The 20,302-nt window shown below is 41.1% G+C and overlaps 1 protein-coding gene, 1 long non-coding RNA gene and 1 other non-coding gene across 7 annotated transcripts in view; 1 reads left to right on the top strand and 2 right to left on the bottom strand.

The window, feature by feature from the left end:
* Positions 1-2,286: 2,286 nt before the first annotated feature.
* Positions 2,287-20,302, bottom strand: part of LOC139810402 (uncharacterized) — a 162,586-nt gene continuing 144,570 nt past the window's right edge. For 2 of the 5 annotated variants that reach the window (XR_011731317.1, XR_011731321.1), the window contains 2 exons: positions 6,586-6,778; positions 2,287-6,195 (listed from right to left, as the gene is read on the bottom strand). This is a non-coding gene — a long non-coding RNA (uncharacterized lncRNA). The remainder of the gene's footprint in view (positions 6,196-6,585; positions 6,779-20,302) is intronic. The other 3 variants (XR_011731319.1, XR_011731318.1, XR_011731320.1) reach the window with 3 other exon arrangements.
* Positions 4,427-4,499, bottom strand: Trnar-acg (transfer RNA arginine (anticodon ACG)). The gene has a single exon. It is a non-coding gene; the product is annotated as a tRNA-Arg (tRNA).
* Inx2 (innexin 2) lies at positions 8,386-16,231 on the top strand. Its single transcript, XM_071773925.1, has one exon. It carries the CDS (start codon positions 8,923-8,925, stop codon positions 9,997-9,999), a length of 1,077 nt encoding a protein of 358 aa, XP_071630026.1. The 5' UTR covers positions 8,386-8,922; the 3' UTR covers positions 10,000-16,231.

The raw sequence follows: 20,302 nt of genomic DNA, 5'->3' as shown, positions 1-20,302 counted from the left end.
GTGACATTTCAACTAACACATTTATTGTATGGGCGATATAATTAATTTTAATATATATATATATATATATATATATATATATATATATATATATAATTCGCCCATACAATAAATGTGTTAGTTGAAATGTCACAGAGCAAAATTGAACGTCAAATATCAAAAGAAGTGCTTCCAAACAATTTTATTTTTAGTTTATTATTCAATAATATTATTACTATAATTGCACGCCATGTTGGTTCATGTATAGAACTATACTATGCAACGAACGTAAATCGTAAAAATATGGATAGTTTATACTGGCGAATGACAGATTTCTGCTAATGCTACAGATTGTGCGTAATTTCGCGTTTCATAGTATTTTTTTTATTTCTGTAACCTTCATTTTGAAAATATTTTTTTTTCTGGAAAATGAATGTACGTAATATATATATGTATACATAAATGTATAAGAGAATATTACTTTACAGTAGATAGATGTATTTTTTATATGTTGCAAGATTTAGTAATGACTTATTATATTTGAAATATTGCGATATTCGTGCTTATCCTTTTGATATTTAAAAATCATACCTATTATATATATACATATATATATATATATATATATATATATATATATATATATATATATATATATATATATATATATAGTACATACAGTCACTTCAGACTCAATTTATGACCAGTATTAGTAATAAATCATCGTAATTTTTTTTCTACTACGTTTGATATTTCAAGTTTCTCTTTCGATTTACTTATCATGAAAACAAAATATACGTTGTGTACTTTACTTTTCTATGTATTAGGAAACACCAAATAAATAAATAACTAATGAAATTATCCTTATAACGAATACCTATACGGCAATATTATAATGAATAAAAATAATTATATTAATAACATTATATAAAGGCTCTCTCGAATAAAATCATATCTTTAATAATTTTGGCAATAAGAGCCAAGCGCAGTAGTTCGCTGAAGATGACCCAAAGATAGGGTCGAAACGTACGCGAGTCCTAATTGTTAATTGTAATAAATTATATTGCGCGCGAACTACTATACGCTTGGTTCTTGTTGCCAAAATTATTAAAGATATTAGAATTATATTAATATCTCTCTTTATTCTATAAAACTTATATTTCAAATGTCTCCCTAAAATATATGTTTTAAAACACGTCAAAATATGCTTAAAACAAATGTATGTTGAGAATATAATCTTAAAACAATATAAAGTTTAAAACATATTTTAAGCATATGTTTTAAACATATTTAAACATATGTTTTAAACATACAAACGTTTAAAATATGATAAATTTGCAATTATGCTGTCGCAATAGCGAAAATAAATGAATAGCGGAATGATGTACTTTGTTGCGTATAGGAATGCTAACTACTACAATTTTTTTATCTTTTTCTAATCGGCTATATATATAACCGTTTAGAAAGTTATACATAATATTATTCATGTGTATATATAATTAATAATAGTAACAATAATAATAACTTATTATTATTATTATTCATTTATCGGACGGTCACGTGAAGATGCATACGCATCTCATTGTGCGAAGGTAACGAGAGAAGACTACAGAAGAAGACCACGAGGTTGCGGAGGTGGAAAACCAGAAAAACCGGCCTTCTCTCCTTTCTTTCTCTCTTAATCATTCTCTCCGTTCGATTCTCACACACGTCGCTCGCCCTCCGTTTGAGAGAAAGAGAGAGAAGGGAAAGGGAGAAGTTACAGGTACCCGCACCAGCTGATGTATCGAGAATCGTGCCGCGTCGACGCCTACCCGCAGGCCGCAGGTAAGAGAAACCCGTCGCAGTCAAAAATTCTCGAGCTGATTCATAGAAATGCCCGGCTGGCCGGCCGACGTCGCAACGGTTTGTGTCGCATTGCCAAAATTCCATTTCGAAAACTGACGATCTCATATGAAGCCAATCCATTTGCGAATTTGAGGGAGTCTCGAATGGAGAAAAGTACCGTATTCCACGAAAACGTGTCTCGAGAGAAAAAAAGATTTTAACGAGTAGAAGCAATTCTCATCTCTTGTATTTAAAAGGCCAAATTGTAAATGCTGCAGAATGTATTTAATATGATACAATATAGATTTAAAAAATAAAAAAAAAAAAACGAGAAGTCGGGAGTGAGATTTGCCTTATATATTAAAAATTTTATCACTTATTATTAAACATTTTTTCTCATAAATCAAATTTATAAAAATAAAATAAATAATTACAATATTTGCATAACTTTACAAAATATACACGTCTGGAGAAAAAAAATTGGTAAAGTTGCTTTATTATATAGCACTTTATTATATTAGCATAACAGATAGAAACGTAGGATAACGTAGTATTGTAGTTAATAAGAATTCGGCTTCACTCAACTTCACTTGGCTATCGCAGCTTCTTTTTCAAGACAAACCAACTCTCATGTATGTTGAAATACCAAGAAGATCACCGACCTCGAATTTTGAGAGGGACTGGTGGTCATGGTTGTCGTATCATAAACGTTGATTAGATTATCACTGTAAAGTCACGGATGGAGAAGATCCTCCAGTTTCCTCCTCGGAATTTAATCACAGGAAATGGAAATAAAGCTGTAAAAGAGATGACGTACGTTAAGTGTAAAGCTTAGAAATTAAAATTAGTTTCCATCAAACGCCGGCGTAACTTTTCGCGAAAATAAGAAAAACGCTATTCTTTTCCATCATTTATTAAAGCTTTTTACTTCTAATTTAAATCAAGAGTTAATCTAGAATTAAAACTCATATACCTTTACAGCATCACATAAATTAATATTTTTTAACAAATTAAGATATTTGTTCAAAAATCATAGATCGATAAAAAACTTCAGAAATTCATCTAGATTCAATGATGATAGTAATTGCTCGTGACAAAAAAATCAAGTGACAAAATGGTCGTAATTATTCACGATAAGACAAAACAATTAAAGTTATTTTGATAAATAAATATACATAATTTGAAACATGCAAAATTTCCATTCAAAAATATATTAATATATTAACTGTCTATCTACATGTAACATTCTCTCCGTCTATTTTTGAATCACAAAATGACGTTCAAAGATCAGAAGCGCGTCTTTTCATTAACCCAAAGAAGGCATAGACACGAAGGCGTGTTACACGTCGAAATAGCCGCCGGATTCCTGTCGTTCTTGATGGCCCTTCTTGGCTTACGCGCCCCTTACCATCGGCCCTCGCATGCAACAAGAAATCAACGGCGACGGGTTAATTTATTTGACCCGTCGAGTACGCGCGACAGCAATTAGTGCTGGGCGCAACGTTAAGTAAGGTATATTCTTTTACACGCGTTGCGCTCGCGATAACGACGGAAACATATGCGCGACCATGACTCTAAATATGATACGAGAGCAGATGCGATAGGACCTTCCTTAACCCGGCCTATTTCTAACACAGAGACACAGTATGACAAAATCAAATGAGTAAATAGAAATAATAGAATATAATGTATGACTTCTATGTAAGTATACACAATAAAAGATAATATCATAACATCACACCAATTACGCTGATAAATGAAAGATCTCTTGTCAAGAGATACGAATTACATCGTTTAAAGAGCTAGATATTTGTGTATTATAAAATATATAATCCAAATTGAGATGGGAACATCCTTAATATGAAAAATATAGCAGGATATTTATATGGAAATGTCACCCTAGTTTGTTACACTAAAATTATTCGTTTTTTCATTTCTCTGGAAATACGAAGCTTCTTAAATGTCCTAAGAAATTTAATAATTAACCAATTAATGAAAGAATAGGATATACACATTCTTCAATTTTATTGTATCTAGAAATACATATCGCTCTACACGTGGAACTTTAGTATAAAATTATCATTTACGTTAAAAAATAACATAAAAGATTGTAGGAAGTATCTTCTGCTTGTTTCATTTTTTTTATGGTTTATTAACATGTTCAGTATTTAGATCTCATTTGATTGAATAGTGAGAATGTATCTATGACTAATGTACTTATCAATATGAGAATACTTGTCTCTTGACAAATATAACTAAAAACGAACTTGGCCAAGCACATAACATGTATTCACATAGTTTTCAATTAAAGATCGTTTCATAAAAGTAACATAGAATAAAAATCTTGTTATAATCTTATTATTCAAAACGTTTCTTAGAAAGCATAACATTTGTTTTAATGAATAAAATAAATGGATAAATAATGAATTCTTCAGAAATTCAATCATCCAAGTTCATTAAAGAGAGTATCTACCAGATAATATGCAATATTCAGATCTTTTTTTGAAACCAGTGACGTTTCAGTAAAAATTAATCATTTCTGCTGAAAAAGAGCGATTTCTTCAAAATAAAATCGAATAAAATTCGAATCGAGCAAAGAAAATAAGAAAAAGAATTTCCACGATCCTGCCAGGATTCGAACCTGGAATCTTCTGATCCGTAGTCAGACGCGTTATCCGTTGCGCCACAGGACCGTCCTTGAGCGTATGAGTTCTGTGACAGGTATAAAACTGTTTACATTCATTACTTTCTTGTGAAACGTGAGATAATAAATCACCACTATGTCACTTATAATAAAATCTGACGACTTTATCTGACATATTCTATCGAGTTTTGTGTGCATTGAATCATATGTAGGATGGCCATAAAGTCGTGCTACGTAGCTAGTTTTTTTATCATAAATAAATTCTTTTAATGAGACATCACGATCTATATATACGCAGTTTATTGAATTATTAAAAAAATAATGGCTAATCATTACTTTCTGGTATCTGTAAATTTACAATAAAATATGTTGGTAAACAGATAACTCTTTCTCTTTTCAAATCATAAACGATACAATATCACGATATTAATCTGAAAACGATAATACTAAACGAAATTAATAGTAAATTTCTATTTAAAAAGAGACTGACCAGAACTAATATTTAAATTAATATTAATTCAAGAACGTAGTCAGATCCGGCAATCACCTGGGGTGTTTCTTACACTTCACTTAGAAGTCACTATTATTAATTACATATTGTATATTATTGATTATTCTACAATTTATCAATATTTGACACTATTATATATATAGATTTACTCAACATATTTAAAAAAAAGTAAGGAGAAATTAAAAAATAGGTATTCTTAATCAGTAAACTACTGTAACTAAAAGCTTCTTTTTCTGTTGGGGTGTAAAAATCATCTCAAGTAACTATATTCTCGGGTTAAACGTCGTGTCCGAGTTTCGCAAGCACGTGCGGGATCACACGTAGCGATATTACGTGTAATACCGATTGTAAATTCAATAACCGTAATATTATGGTTTTTATCTTTCGGATCAGATTACGTATATCAATAAGAACGGCTGTAAGATCACCAGATGATTGAACGAGATATAGAATATAATTTACCTTATCTACGTTTTTCGCGATTGATAGATATATCGCTTATCTGGTATCAATATTGTGCCAGTCAATGTATGTACAATTGTATTATATCCGAGTTACGTCGCGTAAAGAGAGGATAAGATCCACTCAGATGGGAGTTATAAGATTTTTATTGATGAAACGTTGAAATTACTTTAAACTAAAATTGCAATTTATTACTAGCTTTTTCCCGAGTGCGTCGGACCCGACAGAAAACCCGGTTATATATATATCGTATATAATTAAAGAAATCGTTTCGCGTGAAACAATCAATTTTCGTCGAAACACGACAGAGGCGGAAAATATGTTCGCCAATAATGTCACGAGTAAATAAAAGGATTATTTTGTCCGAGTGGCTTCGAAATTTGAATCGACCAAGCTCAACCGGTTTGAATTCCTTGGTCTTTGAGTTTTTTACGGCCCCTTCGTGGTGCTACCAGAGTTAAAGATCCTTTTTCGCGAGAAACAGCTCGCTGATTCATCCGAACCCGTGCCTGGTAAGGTGAGTATAAGGTCCTACCTGAAGACGGCAGATAACGAGATGACGTTACTCGGACGCGATTCTTCTGCGAAATGACTCAAACAGCTGGCTATTATATACTTTAACGTCTGACGCTTTCTCAACGCAACACGATAGGGCTGCTCGGCTAGATAACGTTATCCTGCTGACGTTACTCGCGAACGATGATATACGAACACGATGTCTCACCGAGGTATCCCTATCCGTTACTCGGTCCTCGATAGACTAAGCGGTAATCTGTTAAATATAGATTTAGCGAGAATAATTAATCAGCGAAGAGGTGTAGGTTTCATCACACTAGGTCTATATTTGGATCACGTGCCTGATGGCGTACGATAATCATGAATGATTTACGATTCGGTGCGCAGGATGTGAGTGGAATTAACGCACTAATTAAAGCACTAATTTGCATAATATAATTATACAATGATTAATATCTTTATATTAATGATGCATATGATTACAATAATGTAGTGGATTACGCTTAAATATTCATTAGTCGCTTAGTGCAAGTTGTAATTTCAATTATTTAATTAATTTTCAATGTATTAATAATGTAAAATATTTGCGGGATATTTGTTCGGTATATTGATACCGTGGTATTACCAAGATAAACAAATCACTTACCAAGTTAATTACTAGTTCAGCATAATAATCAGTTAAATATTACGGCGAATATTATAACTTGAGTCTTCCAGTACGAAAATTTTTCCTTTTGCCGAAGACCAGGTAGAAAAACTCTTGTACAGATTTAGAAGTTTCCTAAATCTCCTTAACAGTTTCCCAGAAGTTTAGTTTCCCTTTGACCTGCGCTCTGGACCTGGACAAAAGAAAAAAGCACTCGTTAAAGGTTTTCTCTTGAGAAAATCAATGACGGGAAGGGATTTAGAGTAGACCCGGCCGAATTCCTGAGCTCAGAAATGCGACCGTTGCTCATCTTTTACCATATAGCTATAGCCGTAATACTGTTGTTACTACTATAATCTCCGTAGCGTATAATTCGCGCTATAAGATCCGCGCAAGTCTCTCAGAGTAAATGTCACGAGTAAAACGGCGTGAGACCTTCGCGGCACAAGCCACACACGTTTGGATAAAGATATTATCCTTGCGTCATGCGAGCGTCACGCTTTGTCACGCAATGTTGCGCGCGTAAAAAAAAAGAAAGAAGTTACAGCAGTACAGTTTTTCACCAGTTTTCATTCATGGGTTACGTCACACTCCAGAACGTGTAATTCTGTGTCACTGACCCAGAGAGGCAAACGTAAAAACAATTTGCGGGCTTTTTCAACGATATGGCACGATAAATTTGATATTCCCGCTTGCTTTTCAGTCTCTTTCGTTGCAGCAGGTTTAAAAATAGAACAAAGTTTTCACATACGAGCATGATTTGAAAGATGTAAAACAGGAACCCATTTTGTGAGAGAACCTAAGATAAAATGTATAAAAAAAGATATTTAAGAATCAACTTGTTTAAGACACGAATTCGAAACGCATTCGTTTTTATTCGCCATTTACCATTGAAATTGGTAAACTAATACATATATTGTTTTTATTTATAATACAGCTACAGCGTGAATACTTGAATAGGAAAAAAAATTTAGTTTTTTGCTGTCAACGCTCAATATTAATTGATGCGGTATGTTTCAGGCTTGAATTTCCATATATGTTACATCCAAATTAAAATTCGGACTAGAAGTTCGCTTAAATCTGTCTTAAATTCTACCTAATAACTCTATCAACATAATGAAAATACAAAAAATATATTCTGTACACCTTGAAGATATAGAGAATAATGGCTCTAATAGATGCAAAAAAAGAATAGAATTAATGACTTGGCGCGCCGATCGCGACTGGATGCAGACATTGCAGACGGATCAAAGTGCTCTCGGAGTATCCCACGCTCCCGCGGCATCGGTAGCCAGTCGCCATGGTAACAACCATGCGAGAGTCATGTCGCCGCGCGGCGCGGCGAGGCGAACGACGGTGCCCGAGGCTGGCCGACGTCCGCCGAACGCGCCACGAGACGAAAAACCGAGATCGGCCGAGCGCGCGCCGATCGTAGTATGGGATAGAGCGAGAAGCCGCTCGGCGTAGAATGAGAGGGACGAGAACGGACAGGGTTAGGAGGGTGAGTAAAAGAGTAAAGTCAGTGTTGTAGCGTTGTGGGTGGGGACGGAGAGAGACTCCCTGCTCCCTGCCGCGCCGCACACAAGCGGCAAAGCGAACAGTTCTCGGTCCCCGACCGGCCCGGCCCCTGCGAGTCCGTCCACAAGGTGGAGAAGGAGGGAATCGCGCGGCGCGCGAGCGAGACGGAGAGGCCGCTAGAGGGGGAGAGGACTAGAGAGAGAGAAAGAGAGGCAAGGAAAAGGGAGCAGCTCGTGGAACGCGCGTCGTGTCCTCGCGTGCGCTTGTGTCGCGTATACGGCGTCTCGAGCGCAGCCATTACGACAGAGCCGCTCCGGTGACGCTCGGTAACGTAGTGTAGTGAACGCGTGCGCGCGACGATAGCGTGTTGTTGAACGCGCGAACGTAAGGAAAGTAGGAATCCGCCGAACGCGACGCCGCGTAGTACGGGCGTGTAGCAGGAGCGTGAGCGCACGTGTGCCCCGCCGCGAGACGGAACGAATTAACGTAACGCCGATCGGCCACCGCTCCGCCGTCGCCGCCGTCGCCGCCACCGAGGGGTTGGCGTTTACGCGAGTGAGAAACGAGGAAGCGCGGAAGCTGCCGAGCGTGACTCGAACGCGCACGACGGGTGTCGCGTCGTGGACGTGGTGGAGGCTGCAGCGCTGCACGGCCAGACACTGGGACAAAACGAATTCGGTTTGTGACCGGACCGGTCGGACGCATCGGTGACGCGTGTGCAAGCCGCGCGTACGGCGAGGACGAGAGAGAGAGAGAGAGGAATCGATTGTATAGTGAGAAAAGGTAGGAAAGAGGGTAAAACGACGCACAGCCGCCACCATGTTCGACGTGTTCGGCTCGGTGAAGGGGCTGCTGAAGCTCGACTCCGTGTGCATCGACAACAATGTGTTCCGGCTGCACTACAAGGCCACCGTGATCGGCCTGGTCGTCTTTTCCCTGCTGGTGACCTCCCGGCAGTACATCGGCGACCCGATCGACTGCATCGTCGACGAGATCCCCCTGCACGTGATGGACACCTACTGCTGGATCTACTCGACCTTCACGATCCCGGACCGGACCGGGATCGTCGGTAAGGACCTGGTGCAGCCCGGGGTCGCCGCCCACGTCGAAGGCGAGGACCAGGTCAAGTATCACAAGTACTATCAGTGGGTCTGCTTCACCCTCTTCTTCCAAGCGATTCTCTTTTACGTGCCGCGCTACCTGTGGAAAACGTGGGAAGGCGGCCGGATCAAGATGCTGGTGCTCGACCTCAATTGTCCGGTGGTAAGCGAGGACTGCAAGAGCGACCGGCGTAAATTGCTGGTCGACTACTTCGCCTCGAACCTCCACTCGCAGAACTTCTACGCGTACCGCTTCTTCCTGTGCGAATTACTGAACTTCGTCAACGTGGTCGGTCAGATCTTCTTCATAGACTTCTTCCTGGACGGCGAGTTCACCACGTACGGCTCCGACGTCATCAGGTTCACGGAGATGGAGCCGGAGGAGCGTATCGACCCCATGTCCAAGGTGTTCCCGAAGGTGACCAAGTGCACGTTCCACAAATACGGTGCGTCCGGCACGGTACAGAAATTCGACGGTCTCTGCGTGCTCCCGCTGAACATCGTCAACGAGAAGATCTACGTGTTCCTCTGGTTCTGGTTCATCATCCTGTCGATCCTGAGCGGCCTCAGCCTGCTCTATCGCGCGGCGGTGGTACTCGGGCCGAAGGTGCGGATGGTGCTGCTGCGAGCGCGCTCGCGTCTCTCGCCGCACGAGCAGATCAAGACCATCAACGACAAGTGCCAGATCGGCGATTGGTTCGTCCTCTATCAGCTCGGCAAGAACATCGATCCGCTGGTGTACAAGCAGCTCATCGCCGATCTCGCGACTAAGCTCCAGGGCAAGGAGAGCGTTTAACGGCCGTACGGTCGGGAAGGACTTTCTTCAAGGGACGCTCCCCGAGTCCTCCGGAAGGTTCCTCATCTCTCTGCCCGGAGTGATGCCCCGCCCGACATAGGGAACAAGCGAACGGTAGGACCGTCTCCGGATTAGAGACGAGAATAGGAGAGATTGAGGGGGTGAGGGGGAGACAGCCATACCGATATCGCGGATACAAAGCGAGGATTGGAAGAATTGTTTGCGTTTTTAGGTTGAATTGCACCGACGACTATCTGATCTCTCTCTAGGACTATTAGCCTTTATATATTGTATTTTATTCATGTTACAGACAAGGAAGGAAGATCGAATTAATTGGAATTAGTTTTAAATTGATCCTTGAATTTAATCGTCACCGTGATGAACGATCAGGGATGCTCCGAATTAATTCGATCGGAGTCAATTATGGATTGTCAATTCACACGAACGGATGTTAATCCGATCTAGATGTACGTCGATAAAGAAGCGAGATTTAGTCAATCGAGATAAGTTAATCCGCTTGACGAATCGGGATTGATAAACAAAAAACCTTTGTTTATTTCAATTTATAGGTAATTTAATAGATAAATAAGTATAATTAGCTAATTATGTCTAATTATGTATAATTAACAAGTGTTGTTATCGACGTGGAATTTAGATCGGTTTCTCCGCTCTCTCCCGATTCCAATTCTGAATTCAGGCAGGATCCCCGAGTCGATCGAGGTTGAAGTCAGCATTAGCGTCGGTGCAATTGGGCCCCGGGTAGTTAGGACAAGATTTTTTTATGTCTCGCCGTACCTCTTTACGCGCGAGTACACGCTTCCATTCGACGTCGGGTTTGCGGTGCGAAGACAAAGCGCGCAGCAGTTCGCCGCCCGTCTCCTCGCCTCTCCTCGTCTTCGCGTCGAACTCACCTCGTCTTCGGATCCTTTCACCTGCGGAGAGTTTCCCATCGATTTTATACGCCGCCCATTCCACTTGTTTTCTACATTTGTCCGCTTCCTTCATTTTACCCTCGCGCATTCCTACATTTCCTCGAGCAAGAACTTCGCGGCTCCACAACTCGTCGACTCCACGCGTCGGACTCTTACCCCGTCTATTGTTTATTATCATTTATATATTGGATTTTAGCGAATTGTGTTTCGTAATGAGTAACACAAATTGTCGGATTTTTTATTCTTACAACAAATAGCCTATTTTTTTCTTTATATAGATTAAAACATCTTTTCAGTTTGTGATAAATTAATTTGGTATATCGTATCAATCGAATACAATTTCTTTCAATCAGTCTCATGTAAAAATGATTCACGTTAATTTAAGAAAACGGAAGTTATTCTCCTTTATTTTTATAAATATAGAAATGAAACTCCCGACCGAGATAAGCGTTAAAACGATAGATTGCTTTACGAGGCATGTATCCTACGAGGCAGCTCGAGTCATCCGATTATTTTTGCCATGACGTACGAACAATTAATTGACGAACAGTCACACGACCGCAGCTCGACTCGATTGTTTTACATTCGTGTAATTACGATAATTAATCGATCAGGAAATTAAGATGGACCGTATTCTTTCATATTTTTTTTTAACGCCAAATTAACACGAAATCGAGCCGGTGACATGAAGATCGGAGCAAGTTTGTTGGCCTGCGTCACCGTTATCGTTCCCATCCACGCATGTACTTCGCGAGCGGGGCTCACACGCAACCGCGGATAAAGCCCCCCTCATCACGAACGTCATTCCACGCGCGCGCGGAGAATAAAAAAAATCTAGCCTTCCGCGAAGCGCCTCGCCGCGCTCCTGCGCGCGTCCGTTCCTCGCGCTTGCATTCCTACGGAGCTCCTCGTGTAGCCGTGTACGTCCGTAAGGAAGGTACATGGAACGGAACGACGGCCTGCCTCGTAGGAATATATACTCGAGAACGAAGGAAATATGCGGGGAAGGAGCCGCACGCCCGCCGCGCCGCGGCGCCGGGGGGTTCCCATTGTCACGCCGCTCCGCGTGAGCGCGCGCCGGCAACTTATGCCCACTGTGCCCCGCATATTGTCGCAGCTTTTTCGCCATTTCGAAAGCGATCATCCCCGAGGACGAGGGGGATCTGTCCTTCGACGAAAACGAGGAGAGAAAGAGAAACAACCGTGAAAGAGAGCTTAAAGGAAAATGGAAACAAAAGGGCGAGTGTGCTCCCAGAGGCACTCTCGGAAGCCCTTCGTTCGCAGACTTGGATCGTGTGATAAAGCGGGGGACGGCGTTCGCGTGCTATTTCAGCAGCCATTCCTGCCTTAGCTGTTCTCTTCGTTTTTCTTCCTTTTCTTTTTTTTTCCTCGTTCCATTGTATCGAGCGTTTTCATGTCTCTCGAGTTCGGCGCGTGAATCGCGGGCCGGCGACGATCCTGTGAGCGCGTAAAAGCAGAGACCGGACGTGCCCTTTCGCGGTGAGATTTATCTCCTCGCGGGGAGTGTTCGGTAAAAGATTTCAGCATCCGCGCGTTCGTACGCCGAGAGTCTGTCGGTTCTCGCGCCGCGACTCCGAAGTTCCCCCTCGATCGCTTTCACGCGAGGGGAAATCGCGCTCGCCGCCCCCCGCGAACCTAATCTAACTTTTGGTTTCTTTACGCTACCGATCACGTTGATCTTTCTTATATCCTAGAAGCGTGTCGTAAGAACACGCATGTACATTGTAGGTTGCTATATATATATATATGTTATAGGAGAGAAAGAGAGAGAGAGAGAGAGGAAAAATTGATTTGTACATGTATGGTGAGCATGTAGAGAAAATGAGGGGGAGAAAGAGGGAGATGGGAGAGTGAGAGAGGGAGTGCCGTGTGTGTATGTGCGTGTGAATGTATTATGCATAAGTGCGTAGATATTAAACGCGCGTCTTCTTCGTCATTCCGCGCACAAAAAAGAATGGTGCCCGCGATTTTGTATCGCGAGTACCGAGAAATTTAGATTTATAAACTAGGTTACAAAATCGACGCGCTGTATCTCGCGCGCATCAGTTCTTCTTTTATACGACGTAAAATTAATGTATATTTTTGAATAGACCAAGTCGTCACACAGATTATTCTTCGCCATAATTCCTTTTTACAACACGGACTTACGATATAAAAGTGTGATGCGTCGAGGGGCCAAGTCGCAACGCTACAAGTATGTACACGTCTGCCAGCGATTTTTTTTTTTAATGGTATATATGTAAGACTGGGGTACCATGAATCGGCGAATGTTATTGTAACAACGCGGTGACGTTTTGACGTAACGTTAAAAAACTGTACTGCGCGTAAATGAAGACATCTAAATTGTTTATACTAAGTAATTTATGTGCGATATAACGTAATATTACGTGAACGATGAAATGCAGTTTGCTCTTAGTTCACTCGTCCATCGACATCACACGCGTTTCACAAGTGATAGTTCAGATATTTCAACACGTAGAGGTAAACGATAAATAAATATTGAAAAAAAAAAGGGAGAGCGCTACCTTTTACCGTTCGTATATTCTGCACGTAGACCGCGAGCGAACGTCACTTACTTTTAATATCCCACTGACGTGTTCACGTGGAATACCTAATATCGCATTACTACCTGAGCCGACTCGCGTTTGTGTTATTCGACGGAGTTCGAAACGTGACGACCTGCCCGGTAGCCCGTAGTCAGCGACACTTTCTGCTGCGTAAGATATGCGAGCGTGAAAAATTAACAGCCCGTTGATTTGACGCTCGAGACGATTGTCCACAAGTTTTATCAAGATAACGGCACCGAGATAACGCTTAAGGATTTAAACGTTCAGGATGTAGTGCTCGGGGAATTGCGCGACACTAAAATGCCTCGCGATCTATTTCGCTAGAAAACTGATACGACCGGTCTATAAACTTATTATTCGGCAACCCGTGTTTTTCTTATCTTAATCTTGTACCGACACAATTGTATATTGAAAATGACACGTCAATATTCCCGATATCTCTTTATCAGTGTACACGATAATTTGGGATCGAGATTTCCTTGAAAGAAAAATCAAAAGTTTGCAAGTGCATTCTATAATTAACAGTTCTCAAAAGAAGAAAAATTTTTAGTGAATCGAATATCAGCGTAGATTTAATAGTAGATATAATACAGACATTCCGATATCACGGTAATGCGACATTGTAATGCAACCGTCAGTTTCGTGTTTCGAACGCGTAAAAAGAAAAACGCCCATTTTCGGCGACAAAACGTGTACGGAACATACGGATGGGTAGCGCTGTAGGATTTATTAGAGAGATAAAAGGAGTTATATAGAGAGAGGATAAAACGCGGCGCGATTTTATATTATTCGCTTCTTTGCCATCTAGAACATTTCCGAAAGATCTATGTGCTCAAAGTAAGACTGCCAGGTAATCGAAACACTCCACGTCGTCGTGATTTTGTATCGCCTTTAGATGTATACGCGAGATAGAATTATTATTAACGACGAACGCAACGCTGTTGTCCTGTTATATCATATCGCGTTACTTTCTCCGAGGCTTCAACCTGTCACTCATCGGTCGGAGATAACGCTAGAATTTGCATAATATACATCTCTTTTTTTTTCGTGTAGGCGTTCTTCCCTTCCACCTCGCTTTATTTCCGTTTCTCGCGCGGCAATAATGATTGTCTCGGCCGGCATTTGTCTTCATCGTTTCAATGTTACTTCCTAGAAAAATTTAACCGCGACACTCACCATGTGCGTTACGCCTAACAAGTGCCTGGTTAGCGTTTAGATACAAAGTGCATTCCCTTATACAAGTAATCGACATTCCAATAAAGACTGCGGTCGTTTTCGAACGAAAAAACAAATACAATTTTTTTATTGTACACGCACACCCTTTTCGCCTCCGTGGAAGTTATTTTCGAAGTTTACGAAATTCGTGATCTCCGTAATCGAGAGACTTTGTGAAGTCCAATAGAGATGAAATTCTAGAGGAGGAGAAAGGGGATGTGATTTCCGCGTAAATGCACCGACATTCCGTTGATTAAAGACATGGAAAATTACGTCGGAACCAGAGCCGAGCAAGCGTTGTTTATCTGAAAACTGCGGCTTTATCTGGAAACTGCAGTTGCGCACGCTCGAGTAGAGACAGGATATCCATGTGCATTCGAGACGAGATATAGCTGTAACGGAATCATACGCCGTGTAACTAACCAAAAGTGCCTGCATCCTGCCAAGCGTAGATAAGAACTCCTCTCGCTTCCTTTCGTATACGTCTTTGGATACGGCGCTTCCAGCGGTAGAGATGCATCGCGACGAGTAGATAGGATATCGCGCTGCCGATATATACACATGTATTGCTTTGTCCGATTTCTGTTCAACCGGAAGGGAGAAGAAAAAAAAGGATAGGGAGAAGGGTGGTCGCCCAAGCTCTCGCGCCTACTGCAACACAGTGATAAGCCAGAAAAACAATTATAGTAGAATAAATATGTAGTATCTTTGTGGAAGGGGAGAGATACACAAAGTACATAGATGAGAATGGTACAGCATTCGTTCGAATGTGTCGATGAGAAGGGCGCACAAAATAATCGATAGACACATGTTGCCTTCTTTATACATTTAGGATTGATTTTTTTTTCTCTTCCCCCCGTCATTGATGTATCGACGATATTTATAAGAATTAGGTAGGAGTAGGAGAGATATGCTATCTGCGATATGACGATAGGGCTTAAGAAACGGTAGCTGTACACGTCGTCGGCGTCGAACGACGAATGTCGTCACGGGTGTTTGTTATCCGTGATCGGTGTGATTCCGGCGAGTTTCCCTCCCCCGACCGGGGGACCGCCGCCGCCGCCGCGCCGCTCGGAGGAAAATGCGCTTTACGCCCATCGCCGTGGATCGTTCTCGCGCGTCGGGATCGGATCTCGCACCGAAATTGCACCGATCGCCAAATGCCGAATCGTTGCGATTAAGAGTAATTTGTAGCAAGGTCCGAGAAAAGGGCACCGTGCTTGCCGGCACACATACATACACACACACACACACACTCGAAGAACGAAGAACAGAGACACGTCGCCGCATCCAGGTCGAGCAGGAAATTATATTCTTATATGTATCTTTTTTACTTATCGTCTCTTCGCTCTTCGACCGCGCGTGGTTCAATCGCGGCCAGAAAACACTGCCCTCCTAAGGAATGAGAATGTTATATATATACATATATATATATATTTTAATACAAAATGTTTTCTCTTGTGAAGTTAAACTAATAAATACCAACGATTAAGCAACGATCAAGTTTTTGTCTTCAATTTTGTCTTTTTTTTCTCTCTCACTTTCTCTCTTTAGTGACCCCGTTTCTGTCCTGACGGTTCGTCGCGCAATAAGCGCGCAACTTTTGTAGGTCAATGGTAAGTAAGAAGGGCGTGGGTGTAGAAGGAAAACTTGTTTCAGGAATCCACTATCCGGGCGATTAAGGTATTAAAACGATATTAAAGCACGTCTTATTTGGTTAATGATAAATGATGATTGAACATTGAACTCCTCGATTGTAATCGCTCAGGATTCAACATGGAGCCGCTGTTAATTTGGAAAAATATGAAAAAAACTGTAGTATTTTCTTATCCGTCACTTTATTTATATTTAACATTATAAAATAGATAAGAAGAGATAAGTTCAAGACTAAAGTGGCTCTTAATCAGGCGTCGTGTTTGAACTGTTGGTGCCGTGACATTCTAATGTTTTATTTCTGTTTTGACAATGCTTAAAATGTAATGCGCAAAAATGTTTTAAACATTATTCATAAAATAAAGTAATTCTTGAAATTATAAATAAGCATATTCCAAAGTAACATAATATATTGTTTCCTCATCTATGGTCATATATTACATTTGTGTTAACAAATGAGTTTTCACGTAAATATTTTTTTCTCTAAATTCGGCACTGACGAAACGAGGTAACGAAATCCCGCAATTAACGGGAGTAGCAATAACATGCAATAATTAAGATGCAAATGACAGCCGTAAAGATCACCGGGGATCACGGCACGATTGGCCGCCGCTAATATTAGAAACAACGTGTCGTGACCTTAGTTTTCCTACATAGACGTCGATTTCATTATACTGCGTCGCGTCACGAGAACGCGTAGGTGTGGGGCCCGTTAACGAGGGAGGCCTCTGCACGTGCGTGTCGCCCTCCGCGATTACGAACGGCAGGCCCGGAGCGCGCGTCGCGTTCTCGAGGTCCAAGCAATTGCGATTCACTTCCCTCCCGCGATCATCAGGTACGTTATTGCACTTGAACTGCATTAGCGAACTAAATTTTCCCGCACGCCAACGAAATTGGCCGTCATTATCCGAAGGGGAGAACCGTGGAGTTTAAACCTTGCCGACGAATCTTGATGCGCAAGATCGAAATGTTAGAGCGCATTAATGAGTACTACTTGCGCTTGATTTTTTATGTAATTAGTTGCAGTAATTATCATTTTAATTACGCCTAAATAGTAATTATTGCAACCTTGAACTTATACACTAAATAGCATTAAATGTATTATATTATGTAGCATGTATAATTAATGTAATATATACTTTTATATATTTTACATAATATAATACATATTTTTTAATAATACTATATATATATATATATATATAAAATGTTATATCCTTGAAAATGAAATTGTATATTCTCGTTTACAAGCTTTCAGGATATCATGTGTGCACAAAGATAGTAGATCAAGCCATTTATGTACTGTAAATGATGACAATATTGTAGGAAATACCACGGCTTTTATCATAAACGCTTAGCATTGTTTAGCCATATCTGAACCATACCTTTCTTGATAAAAATTATCTAATCTCTTTCATATGAAATGTGACAATATAAATTTGAAGAAAAAAATATAATTTTTAATTTAATAAAATACTTAATAATCAAAATATTAAAATGTACAGAAAGTTGGTAATAAAAAAAAATTAATATATAATTATCCCAAAATAATATGTTAAATCATCACATGGTCGATCGCATATAATATATTGTATTAAGGATAATACAAAATATTAATATTAAGTATTATGAAATCTCTCGTTTGTCATATAGTTTTAACATATCCTTTAATTTTAATTTTTCGTCCGATGAGAATTCACAATTGTATCTTAATATGCCATCCCATCGGCGACTTTACGTATCAATTTATACACGATGTGACGTCACATACATTACCTCGGTGGGCGTTCATGAAAGGGCATTCACACAACGACATCTAATAAATTAGAGAGCAGCGTTGTACAATGACGCGCTCGTTACACGCAGCCTGACTCTACGCGTGCCGGGCTGTATTTATCCCGAAGGAAACGTTCATCTCTATGACGATTCGTCGCGCCGACTCGCATGCCATAGCGAGCAGACAGTAATCTGACGTTAACGACCAGATCGGAATAATAAAGCGGTGGCGGTCACGTTACATCGCACGTGTAACGTGACCGGCTGGACGAGCAGCAGCATTTTCAGAATCGGCCAGGAACGTGAGTTGAATTCGCTCGTCTTTCGAGAGACGTGAGACGTGAGACGTGAGTGTAAGACTAGCGACGCTAGTGGAGAATTTAGGATTCCCTTAGAAGAAGAACCTGTCGTTTCCTTAATGGAGAGCTTGGAAATCTCTCGGAAGGAAAACTGGCTAGTAGGATTTAAAAAGACGGGATTTTTAAAGAGAAATTCTCCAGTAAGGTTCCAAGACCAACATTCACGCTGGAGGGACGAAAAATATCTCGTTTTATTATTTAGTAAAATGGATTATCGCCTTATTTATGTATATAACTACGTCACACGCTGCACACGCATAGCTAACGATTATAAAATAATAAAAAAAAAAAAACCGGATAGCTACAAGCACGCAATGACACGAGGACGTTATACAAGGCCCCGAGCAAATCCGCCATTGCACGATGAATTAATATACCCTCGTATGTGGCGGTGGAACGTGATGCGAGTAAACAACGAGGATGTAGATTCAAAGAGAGAGAGACAAAGAGAAGCAGTGGACAGAAATAGTCTAATAAATTAATCTCAAGCGGCTTAAATGTACGTTCGCTCGACGGCTCTTGTTCGCGACTTGCTCGCTCGGCATGTTCGAGGTATTAATTAAGGGGGCGAATGAAGACGAAGGAGTTTACAACGCATGGGATATTCTGATTTTAATTTATAGCCCCCGGAACGGCATTACGCATATGCACCATTGATCAATAGACTAACTCGCGGTAGATAATTATTTATTCACGAAGATGAATCCCGTGTTCCGGGAATAAATCATTGGTTCTCGCGAGTTAATCGACGAATGGCGGCGCGTTGCGTGTGTCGTAGCATCATCAATTAAAACTGAAATTGCTGGGATAGCTTCTTTCAATTCTCCACGAATGTCGTTCGGCTCGTGTGTGCGAGCGAGCTCCAATTACAAATCCAGCTATTAAACCGAGCGAATCATAGGAACGAAACGATATACCTATATACCTACGATACGATACCGCGGCTGTACATACAAAGGCAACTCGAGTCGTACGTGCCCGCGTTGGGGACGCGCGTTACATATTTCTCTGCGCTTGTACGAGGTGTCGGTCGCTAATCCGGTGGAATCGCTAATGCGGATTACCGCCATAAAGCCGGAATGGATTTTCTGTCGTTGTCCCCAGAACCAAGTTCCCGCGAAGTTCGTGTGCCGCGCGCGGGCAGAGTAAATCTTGATTCATCAGTTTCGTTTCCGAGAATCTTGAATGTTGACTCTGAAATAAAAGGTATTACGTAAGAGATTCGGGAATTTAAGTGTTATTCTCACTCCGAAGCGCGTTTTATTCTTATCATTCTTCGGAGGAAAAGTTTCCGTCACGGGTTCAAATTTAAGCGTAGAATATAGATAATGCGCCCGCGCGTGATCATGAATCAGCCTCGGTTTCATCATTCACATGGATATTCGATCCACACGTTGATCGATCAGCGAGGTAGGATTTATTCTGGAACGACGTGCTCGAACGGGGGGTCAGGCAATCGGGATTCTCGGCGATGGGTCGGCGGCGGCGAGCCGCGCCGCGCCGCTCCGCTCCGATTTGACGGGCCCCCCTTCATGAGCGTCGGACGCGCAAGAAGTTCGGACGTCGAGGGGGCCATAGGGGACGGCGAAGCTATGGGAGGACGACCGCCAAGGGTGACCGCTACACACCGGCAAAGAGCGCGAAGAGCGGCCGCGCGAGGAGGACGAGGGGGCAGAGCTGGTGAACGTCGAAGGTGGGACTTTGACCGGCCATTGGCCCCGGCCCCGGCGAGCCGAGCCGCCGGCAGAACGAACGAGTCCTCGAAAGAAAGGGTTCCTGT

Source organism: Temnothorax longispinosus, chromosome 3, assembly GCF_030848805.1.
Source record: "Temnothorax longispinosus isolate EJ_2023e chromosome 3, Tlon_JGU_v1, whole genome shotgun sequence".
Classification (NCBI taxonomy): domain Eukaryota; kingdom Metazoa; phylum Arthropoda; class Insecta; order Hymenoptera; family Formicidae; genus Temnothorax; species Temnothorax longispinosus.
This window is presented reverse-complemented; position numbering and strand designations above follow the sequence as displayed.

Coding starts and splice junctions, on each gene's coding strand:
- Inx2 (XM_071773925.1), top strand. CDS start 8,923: ATGTTCGACGTGTTCGGCTCGGTGAAGGGGCTGCTGAAGCTCGACTCC.